The following is an 11,013-nucleotide window of genomic DNA, read 5'->3' on the forward strand; positions in this document are numbered from 1 at the left end:
TGGGGCAATGGAGAGTTATTGTCCAATGGTTGGAAGATGATGGTGATGGTTGTAGAACAATGTGAATATACTGCATGCCACTAAACTGTGCACTTAAAAATGATTAAAATGGTAAATTTTGTTATGTATATTTCAACATGAGGCCATTCTAACCCACTGCCATACTAACTTAATACTGTAGCATGAATTAATATTTTATCATATTACTTTAGCCTCAGTGTTGCCCTCTGTGACCCATTCCACACTTACTGCCAAGTTCTAGCCTCTTCTTGGCCTTTGGGGTGACAGGATGAGACAGGTGAGATTTGGAGGTAGAGTGCCTTGATTCAATCCTTTTGACCATATGCTCTGCTGTGGTCCAAGAAGGGCTTTCTATGCTCTTAGTCTTGGCTCCCACGGGCTTCTGGCATCTAGGACTGCCTTCTTGTAGCTTATCCAATTCTGCAAATAGTTCTGGGGATAGTGGTCTGAATTCCTTCTCATTCCAAGATAGTTTCACAAAGAGTATCTTCTCATTTTTCAGATCCATAGGTATCACTTCATCTGGGGCTAAAGCTACTACCTGAATTTAGGACGTAAAGATGAATAGGAAGAAATGAGGGGGTGGTAGATGAGGATAAAGGGGATCAAATATATGGTGATGGAAGGAGAACTGACTCTGAGTGGGGAACACACAATGGGATTTATAGATGATGTAATACAGAATTGTACACCTGAAATCTATGGAACTTTACTAACAATTGTCACCCCAATAAACTTAAATTTAAAAAAAGAAGAAAAAAAAGAAATGAGAACCAAAAAAGCCAAGGAATGCTCCATGAGAGCTATGATTAAAAAGCATTTAAGTCTGTATCCTTACCTGGAACATTATTTTTCCAAATTAAAGAGGCACAGACATGGCATAGCATATTTCCACAGACTCTTCCTCATTGATAGCCATACCTCATGTTGCTTTCTTTTCCAGGCCATTCTATTCAGCCATGCCAAATTTCCCCACGACAACTTCTCTAAGCATGCTCCCCTGCTCAATAGCCTACAGTGGCTCTCCACTATAGCAAGATCAGATTACTTAAACTGATTTTCAATGCCTTCTAAAATCTGGCCCCATTTTACCTCCAGTGCTCAATACTCTTCAAAATGGTCTTCCAGCACGAGTCGAGCTTTCGCTTGTCAGTCCTGCTCATTCCAACCATTGTGCTCCTGTCTAAACACCTTCTCCCTCCGCGTTTCCTAACATACCCATCTTGCTACTTCAACTTCTGTATTTGCCTTTCATTCCTTCACTATGCTAGGCCCACAGATTAGAACAATCTGACTATAGTCATGCTAGACCAAAGTCTCTGCACTACCATTAAACCAATGACCTAATCACCATGTGACCACACTTCATATCATGACCTAATCTCATTTTGGGCCTGAAGTAGCTCAAGGAATAACCCGTATCTTAGTATCCAAACCAGTGTCTCAATTCAGCCTACAGCTCAGTGGAACCTGATTTATCATAAAATCCCATAACTCAAATTTGCCTGTAGCAACTAGCACTCTTTGTACTGATTTACTAAAGGTGAAATCCTCTTTTAAGCAAGCATTTCATCCCTGCCATGCTTCGCGCCTACTACAATCATAGCTAAATGTAATTCCCCACTGAGGTACATTTGCTAATTCCTGAATGTCACTCCTTCCAAGAGGCTCCTAATACATGGTAAGTGTCTCATTAAATATCTGTTCAGATGAAGTGGGTAGACAAGTAGAGAAGATGACAAACAAGCAAAAAGCTCATTTCTGCGGGGTAAATTATAGCCAGTAATATCTTTGAGGCCATGCAGTTTAGGAGGCAGCCAGAAATAAACCTCAAGATAGAGTTGAAAATCAAGGCATCACCTACCCGCACAGAGCCAATGATGGTCTCGACACTAATGTTGCTGTCACAAGCAGGGTAATCATACCAGAATATCTCTTGTTCCGCAGGCTTCCGACCCAGCAAATGCTGTTTACAGACAGGGATTTCACAGAATCGGATAAACCACTGAACTCGAGCACGTTTCTTGGAATAAAGGTCCAACTCTAGGAGTAAGACGTGGAAAAGGGAAGGTTAAGAAAATGAGAGAACATTTGATTAAGCACTTTGTGCTAAACACTGTGCTAAGTACTTGACGATATTTGATTAACACAGTGTTTTTCATCCCCACAATAACCCTGTAAGGTAGGTTCTATGGCTATCCCCCTTTTATTGGCATAGTAATCAAGTTACAGGGACCTTAAACAATTTGTCAAAGATCACTGGACCAACCAGCAGTAATCTGACTCAACCCAGCACCCAAGCTCTTCTCACTTTACTCCGCTTCCTAATGGTGCTATCAGTCATCAAAGAAATTACAGAAGGCATTTGCGAGGAACAATTCTAATCACGGGCACTGAACAAGTTTTGCAAATCAGTGATTATAAAGAAGCTATCAAACAGCAGAAAAACAAAACTCCTGGCAAGAATCTGAGCATCAGCCATGGAGATGACTTCTGGAAAACATATGCTTGCGATCTTCAGTTTTATCACTGTAATATACCACTAATATCACTCCATATCAGCATTAGCACCAAGTGAAAGGACATACACTCCGGCACCACCATCATCATCGCTTCTCTTCCTTAGCAATCTTCAGAGAAAGGCTGAAGCCATCCGATGGAGCACCACACAAGGATTCTAAAATCTGTACACAAGGGCCAATACTTCAAATACAAAAGCCCATATTGCTGAGGTGCTCCCCTAGTGGATGTTAGCTTAATGAGGTTTTCCTCCACACTTATCAAGTATCTTTCCCACCTCTTTAATGTAAAAACATCTTTACTCACTCACTCTATCAGTTCCTTCTTTTAGGCATACAAACTGCCACAGGACTAACTACCCTTCATTCCTTTCCTAGCTCCTGGAAGAGGCAGTTTTGTGTAGTTGCAAATTGCTATCTTTCTTCTTAACATTCCTTTAGGAGGTCTGCCTAATTCCCATCTTTCTTTACTCTTCTCTTCTTTCCAGAGGGTTAAAGGCTCAGAAAATCACCTGAAGCAGTGAGGACTTTTCCCATTTGCACCTCCAGCCTTAGTGGCAGTAGTGGCTTTCTTTCCTTACTGAACTCTGGGAAATATCATCTTTTTTCCTCCAGCCTTTTCAACACTAATACATAAGTCCCTCTGGGTAAAACACCTAAAGCATTTTTTTGTTTTTTGACTGAACATCAACTGATACACCTTCCCAATCCAATTTACCCCCTCTCTCATTAAAAAGTTGCATTTGCAAAATTCATTACTAATTTCCTGACGCCAAAAATTAAAGGACAGTCTTCATCATAGAGCAAATCACCTATTTTTTTCTTCGCCCTTCTTCCTGAATTCATCCTTTCATTCCATTCTAAAAATCCCGCTGTAATGGCCATTCTTACTCACTCCTAAAAATAACAGAAAAGCTAAATTCTTGAGCCCCCAATCCCATTTTATCCAATACTGCTCTAGTGAGTAAAGTTCACTAGATGAAGAGGGTACAGCTAGTGCTTAAGAGACCCCACATCAGAATCCTGGTTCATACCCTAAATGCCATGAACAGAGGAATCAGCAAACTGCCCCTCTTTCCCCATCACCTAGCAGCTCCCAATTATTCATGACAAGGAATAGTTTTCATTCAACCCAAAACTCACCATCTTCAAACAGCTCAATCAATTTAGCAACATATGGATTTTCATTATCATTCCCTTCAACCAACACGAACTGTCCAACTTGGATGTGACTCTCAGTGGAACAACGTTCTAACGTCACACTCATTTCTCTAGGAAGTAACAGAAAAACATGTTAGGAAATCACTTAGGATGGGCCAAGTTCTTCAAACCCTCTGGGCACAGAAGTGCTCTCCAACTGGAAAATCCCCTACATAGTTTCTTTCTGCTGACCAATTCTCCTATTAGAAAGCCAATTCTCATGCAAGAATAGACAAAATGGATCAAATGAATTGTTTTAGCGTGAACAATTTTAAAACAGTTTAATCCAGAGGCTTTAACATGAACCTAACGTCTCTCAGTTATGAACAAACACCAAGGTCTTCCCAAGGCATGAAAGCTGCCCAATATCAAATTGTCCAGAAATCTCTAGGGCTAGGAAGACATAGTTATGATTCAGAATTTCACAGAACCCACCTTAAATAGATATGACATTATTGTACACACCAAATTTTTATTAACCTGACATACTGTCCTCCTCTATCACTAAGTGCTATATTTATCCTACCGTCTTCTTGCATAAAACGAAACCTCTCCTTATAATCAATCCATATGTACTGTCCCTCAATCGTCAACTATAGTAACTAGAACAGGCGAGATACATGTTACTAAGAGTTTAGCCAAGACAATCAAAGTACTCTGTCACTCACTTGTAGGTTTGGTAGTGTAGTTTGCGATCCAACAATGGCCTGCCAACCCATGAATAAGTTCGTCTGCTCTTCAGCCTTGTAGGATAGTGTGCCATGGCTCCTGTGTAAAAGTCACTAACTCTGAGTTAATGTGATAACGCTTTGACGGATTCTGTGACACAGTACCAGCCTTCAATGAGTTCAACCTTCTTTTCTGCCCCAGCAATACTCTCACACATTATAGACTTAGTAAACATTTCCTTTGAGGTTGACTTCAGACCACAGCAGAGCACCACCCAATTAATCCCACAAACGGCACACCCATTAGGCAGTCTCAAAAGGCACCAGAGCCCACTCGGGCAAATCCTGCTCAGTGGGTAAGACCTCCACACGCAGCCCGTAAGTTGTGGACATGGCCAAATCCCACAGCCAGTGAGCCTGAGGGTCAGTCCCACCCACTGACAAGCCAGTAGCAATCAAGGCGCAACTATAACAAGAGGACACGCGCAACCCACACAGGGATACTCCTGAAGCACCTGGCGCAGGTGACAAGGAAGACTGTGCTACTGGGTCCCACAGGGCACCTACCGTGCTTCCCCGAAAATAAGACCTAGCCAGACAATCAGCTCTAACGCGTCTTTTGGAGAAAAAATTAATATAAGACCCGGTCATAATATAATATAATACCAGGTCTTACACTAATTTTTGCTCCAAGAGATGCATTAGAGCTGATTGTCCGGCTAGGTCTTATTTTCGGGGAAACACGGTACTACATAAGGCCACCAGATCAGGAATGGGAACTATTATTTTAATAAAAACCGTAAAGAAATAGGAAACAAACAAACAAAAAAACAAAAACCCGACAAATAAGTTTAACTCCCCCCTTCCCCCAGGAGAATTATGAAGAAATACAGAGTAAGTTTAAATAACCAGTATCAGGAATAAAAGAGGGGATATTATTACAGCCTGCAGATATTAAAAAAATAAGGGAATATTATAAATAACTTTATACCCATAAATAGACATTTGTAAAAAAAAATCAAGTTTTATAAAGCTTAATATTATACACATTACTGTATGTTTGCTATATTTCAATAAAGTCAAGAAATAAGCATCTTACAAACTAGCCCATTTTATGAGGCCAACCTTGATATTAAAGTATGACAAAGGCATTAGTAGAAAGAAAAATTGCAGCCCAATCACATATAAATATAGGTGCAAAAATCCAAAGCAAAATGTTAGATAAATGAATATAGAAATATGTAAGAAAGAGGGCTAATATGTAATGATTAAGGTGAGTGCATTTCAGAAATGGAAGGTTTAACACTCAAAAATTCAATCAGTAATGCAAGTAATCTACAGTGACAGGAAATATTAATAGATCAGTGGTTGCCTCGGGGCCTGTGTAGAGGGTTAGGTGGGAGGAAAGGGACTGTAGAGAGGATTACAGATCATGAAGAAACTTTTGGAGGGGAGTGATAAGGATGTTCACTATTTAGATTTCAGTGATGGTTTCACAGGTATATACATATGTGAAAATGATCAAACTATATACTACAAATATATAGTTTATTGTATGCTATTATACCCATTAAAGTTGTTTTAAAACTAAAAATTTTTAAAAAGAAAAGAAAAAAATGTCACTAATCTATATTACTCTGGCAGTTGTAAGGGGTATTTTTCTTTGCAGCTGACAGGTCGTATCTTGAATAGCTGAAAAGAAATGCTTGTATTAAAGTACATGAAAAAAGACATTTTTACTGACAAAAACAGAATGTGAATGAAAATTCCTCCTTGAAATTTGGAAACTGCAATCTACTAGTCCTAATAATTATGGCAACCCAATATCTTAAGTTTAAGTAATTAAAAAAATAAATCTTTCTTCTAAATTCAATTCTTTTCTTGTGGAACTAAAATTGGACAAAACTGGGGTGAAAAAAATTTTTTTAAATACAGTCTGACTCAATTACTCTGAATTACTGATAAGGGGACCAATAATTTCTGTCTATGTTGAAAACAACAGAATTAGAATAGCATGTTAACATCCTGATTAAACAAGCTGGTTTCCTAAACTTCAGTAGAGATTATGTCCTACATTCTACTTGGTACAATTATGACCCATAAGATTTTCTGCTTTTAAAAAAGGTATTTTTTTAGTATACTTTGTGGAAACTAGTTAGCAAAAAGAAGAGAAGATACTGAGTCACAAGTAAATACACAGATTACAAATGATGTCTGAATGATTGCTATTAAGAACATCAAGACTATAATTTAAAATAGAGTACTTTTAAAATCAATCTAATTTCAATTAAGTACATTGTAGAAATGAACAAACAGCAAAGAAGATTGATGAGTAAAAACAAGTAGAAGACTTGTGCTCAAGTAAAAAATGAATTTGGATTCATAAAATCTTTTGGTAAAAATTAGTAAAAGTGTTAGATTCAATAAATGTTCAAGGAAATATATAACACTAACTTACCTTCAATATATGTTCCTTTTAATGGTTCATGTAGCACAGAACTGTTCAGAAGAAAACTTAGAACTTTTCACCTTTCCTCAATGAATCAGGCAAAATAGGATGGATACAGATAAAAGATGCAAGTAATTCAAAGTACTCACTAAGCTCTGTCATCAAAAAAAATTGAAATATCAGGGAGAGTGTTTTATGGCAAGTTGGTATCTCTCAGCAAACTTTCTACAACTTTTAAATAATCTAACTGTAAGATAAATGGCCTGATTCGTCACTTTGACTATGACATTTGGTTACACTGGCACAATGATCTCATTTTTTCAAATCAAAAATTTGGAATACAGAAGGACTACCTCCATATCAATAAGGTACTCACGCATACCTATGGCATCAAATACATACTCTCAATTCTTCTAAATCCAGATCATATTTTAGCTTAACAAAGCAGGCATCCTCCTTCAAAACCAAGTCAAGATAAAATTTAACATTCCTTTTCTAGATCATGAGCTGTGTTCAATGAAACCAGTACAGTAGTCCCATTTATCCTCAGGGGATACATTTAAATACTCCAGTAGATGCCTGAAATCGTGGATACTGAACCCTATGTATACTGTTTTTTCCTATACATACATACCTACAATAAAGTTTAATTTATAACTTAGGCACAGTAAGAGATTAACAACTAATCATAAAATGAAACAATTATAACAATGTATTGTAATAAAAGGTATGTGACTGTGGTCTTTCTCTCAAAATAGCTGGTAACCAATCTGATAAACGGATCTGGCTAACCAGTTAGCACATACAGCATAGACAACATTGGACACAGGAACGATTCAAGTCCTGAGCGGGATAGAGCAGGAGGACAGCTCAAGATTTCATCTCGTTACTCAGTATCATGTGCAATGTAAAACTTATGAATTTTTATTTCTGGAATTTCCCATTTATTATTTTCAGACTGCAGCTGATGCAGGTTAACAAATCTCGAAAAGCGAAACTGGATAAGGTGGGACTACTATGTATGCATATGTGCAAAGGTGGGTGATTCACCCTAGGCTGAGCAGGCAGGGGGTATAGAAAGAAGACTATCTGGGTCTGGACTGCACAACCTGCTTCAGGCCTGCTTTTCCAAATCTCAAACAGACCAAGGCTGTTAGTGCCCTCAGACTTATGCAGTTGCTGTCCTCTCCTCTTCCTGCAAAGATTTGCAGGGATGGCTCAGGTCTCAACTGGATGAAACTTCCTCCGAGAGGCCTTCACTGATACCCAATGGAAAGTTACCCCCCACACTTCATACTGCCCCTCAGGGTCGTGTTCCATTATACCACGTTATTATCAAAGGAATAACCACTATGTTACTTTATTTATTGTGTTTCCCACATTAGAATGTTAACCTCCAAAAGAGCAGGGATCTTGGAACCTTGTCTGTCTTGTTCATAACTGCATCCCTAGGACCTAGGTTAGGACTTGGCACACAATAGGTGAATGAAGAAATGAATGAAATGAATGTAAATAATTAGGACAATACCAAGTGTGGTAAAGATGTAGAGCAGCCAGAACTGTCATGCACTGCTGCTGGAGGGCATGTCAATTGGTAACACTACTTTGGAAAATTGGTGGTATCTATTAAAGCATATCCTATGATCCAGCAATTCCAACAGAATACACCCACAGAAAAACACATCATCAAAAAACATGAGCCAGAATGCTCATAGCAGCATTATAAAGCAATGAAATTAAACCAACTACAACTGCACACAAAGTGAGGAAAATCTCACAAAACAACAATGAGCTAAAGAAATCAGCAAAAGAATACACCCTATATTGATTCCATTTATATAAAGTTCAAAAAGAGGGAAAAGTAACCTCTGGTGTTATAAGTGAGAATAGAAGGTAACCAAGGTAACTGAAAAGGCGCACAGTTGGAGATGCCAGGTGCATTTGAGATGTTGGTCATGTTATTTCTTGAACTAGAGGCTAGTTACATAGGTATGTTCTTTTTAAGAAAACTCACTGACATGCTATTTATAAAACTGGCAGATTAGTTCAAAGAGATTATAAAGTAAAAAATTTAAAGTTAAAAAAATTCATTGAGCTACACATTTCTGATTTGTGTACTTTTCTGTATGTATGTTATTTTTCAATGAAAAGTTCAAAAAATTAATCAGGAGTCCTTCTGAAGAGGCAGCATATGGAAATCATGGTAGATGTCAAGCCTCTTTGTACTGTTTCTCACTTTCTTACCCTCCACCCAGCATTTCATCCCATCCACCATCAGCAGAAATAGTCCCCAAGAGGCGTGATGAGTGGAGTGGAAAGACAGACCTGATTTGGCCTAGCAAAGGCTTTTGCTTCCAGGAGATACCCACTATAGGCTCTCAATATTGCAGATACCAGATATTACCCAGTCCAGGGGTCACACCGAAGAAACACAGGTAAGGGAGTTGCAGTAAAAATAATGATAGCACACTAATGTTAATGTAAATATCTATTTATTGAGCACTTAGTACTAAGTGCACAATTGGCACTCTAATAATAAATATTTGCTGAATGAAAGGTAGATGCCATTATCAACTTCAAGATCATAACTTGTCCCAATGTTATACAGGATGGCACAGCCTTAATTCAACCCCTGAGCAACCGGATTCCAATGACTGCTCTTAACCACCTCATCTTATTGTTAAAGTAGATAATGTTAAATATATGCCTGAGAGAACTTGCTTCTGGTGTGCTTATTATAATTCAGGCTTTCCAGACACTGACTGAGAGAACAAATGTGTCTCCATCTCCTTACCCATAAAATGGGATAATAATAGAAACTTCCTTTTAGGCACCAATATTTATTAACCTCCCGCTGTGTGCCAAGCTCTACTCTAGGATTACTGGGGATTAAGTGAAAAAATGCAAAATGGTAAATTCACTCCCACTTCCTTAATCCCTTGCTCTATTTGTAAAAGGCAGTGGTTCTTTTTATTTTGCTAATTTGATGATGTTATTAAACTCACATACAATTCACACAAACATTTTGCATTCATTTCAGGGGATTCATAAACCTTCTAAAGTCCACAAGCACCCAGTAACTATTTTTACAGACAATTAAAATAAAAAACTAAGATATTTAATTATTGCAGGTTTTCAGATGGCACCAGGATAAGAATCTTGCATCTTATGCCTAAACCCAGTGCTTTTTCCAACAGTTAAAACATAAGGCCCTGGCATTGTAGGGTTAAAAAGTAGAAAAGGCGTCATTAGAGTTCTCTCCTGGAAAGGTGGAGTGGATGAGTGACCAGCAGTTAAGAGCAGCTCAACTGGAAAAAGACCTGGGTAGGAGCCCAAACCGCTCAGTCACAAAAAGCGACCTAGACCTGATCTATCTCCAGGCGCAATTGCTACATCGGTAAAATGGGGTAATAACTTCTACGGCTCCGACTTCCCGGTGGTGCCTGCTACACTACGACTCAAAGGAGGAAAAGATGCGATGCTTCACAAGGGCAATGCCCATAGAAGGGATGACTAAGATCATTACTGAGAATCTCAGGACGCTGAAGGTGGCAATGCTCACACTTCCATGCTGTTGGCTTCCGGCTACCCCACTGAAAAACTTGCAGTCCCTGGTGTAGCGAGAAGACTTAACATTCGGAATGTGGGAAAGGAACGCTCCTAATGGGCTTAGAACAGTGCCTGGCACTTATCGGTGTCTTAGTAAATGTCTGCTGGATGAATCAATGACTGAGTCTACAAAGAACAACTTCCTCGGTTCCCGCGGCTCAGATTCCCCTCCAGCCGGCCGGACGCCACACTCACCGGGCGCCGAAACTTCCTGAAGCTAGGCGCAAGCCCTCCACTTCCCACCGTGTCCGCTTCAGGAGCTCGTGGAGCTGCAGCAATCCTCACCTGCTCCAGATGGACTCCACCGAGCTGGACGCCGGAGCAGAAGCCGGCTCCTTGCTAGGAATGGAAAGAAGGTGGAGAGAATAAAATTTCGCGCCAAACGTCGTGGCCCCGCCCCCAGGCTGTCTCCGTGTTCCGTCAACAGCCAGCCCTCCCGTCCCGCCCACCTTATAGAGTACGCATGACGTACGTACGTCCACGTGCAGCGGCCATCATTGACACCATCAGCGACGCCGTTTGCGGAAGAAAGTTCCTTACGCTGCAG

The 11,013-nt window shown here is 39.5% G+C and overlaps 1 protein-coding gene across 3 annotated transcripts in view; it reads right to left on the minus strand.

Annotated features, from left to right (window-relative positions):
* ORC1 (origin recognition complex subunit 1) overlaps nucleotides 1–10,861 on the minus strand; it is a 28,614-nt gene extending 17,753 nt beyond the window's left edge. The window contains exons 1-6 of one of the 3 annotated variants that reach the window (XM_074334718.2): nucleotides 10,662–10,861; nucleotides 6,867–7,012; nucleotides 4,409–4,508; nucleotides 3,684–3,811; nucleotides 1,882–2,064; nucleotides 250–558 (exon numbers count right to left, since the gene is read on the minus strand). In XM_074334718.2, coding sequence (XP_074190819.2) covers nucleotides 250–558; nucleotides 1,882–2,064; nucleotides 3,684–3,811; nucleotides 4,409–4,503 — 715 coding nt within the window. In that variant the 5' untranslated portion in view covers nucleotides 4,504–4,508; nucleotides 6,867–7,012; nucleotides 10,662–10,861. The remainder of the gene's footprint in view (nucleotides 1–249; nucleotides 559–1,881; nucleotides 2,065–3,683; nucleotides 3,812–4,408; nucleotides 4,509–6,866; nucleotides 7,013–10,661) is intronic. The other 2 variants (XM_074334720.2, XM_088791140.1) reach the window with 2 other exon arrangements.
* Nucleotides 10,862–11,013: the final 152 nt, after the last annotated feature.

This window comes from Rhinolophus sinicus, chromosome 14, assembly GCF_057876585.1.
Source record: "Rhinolophus sinicus isolate RSI-liver-muscle chromosome 14, RSI-T2T, whole genome shotgun sequence".
In the NCBI taxonomy this organism is placed as follows: Eukaryota; Metazoa; Chordata; class Mammalia; order Chiroptera; family Rhinolophidae; genus Rhinolophus; species Rhinolophus sinicus.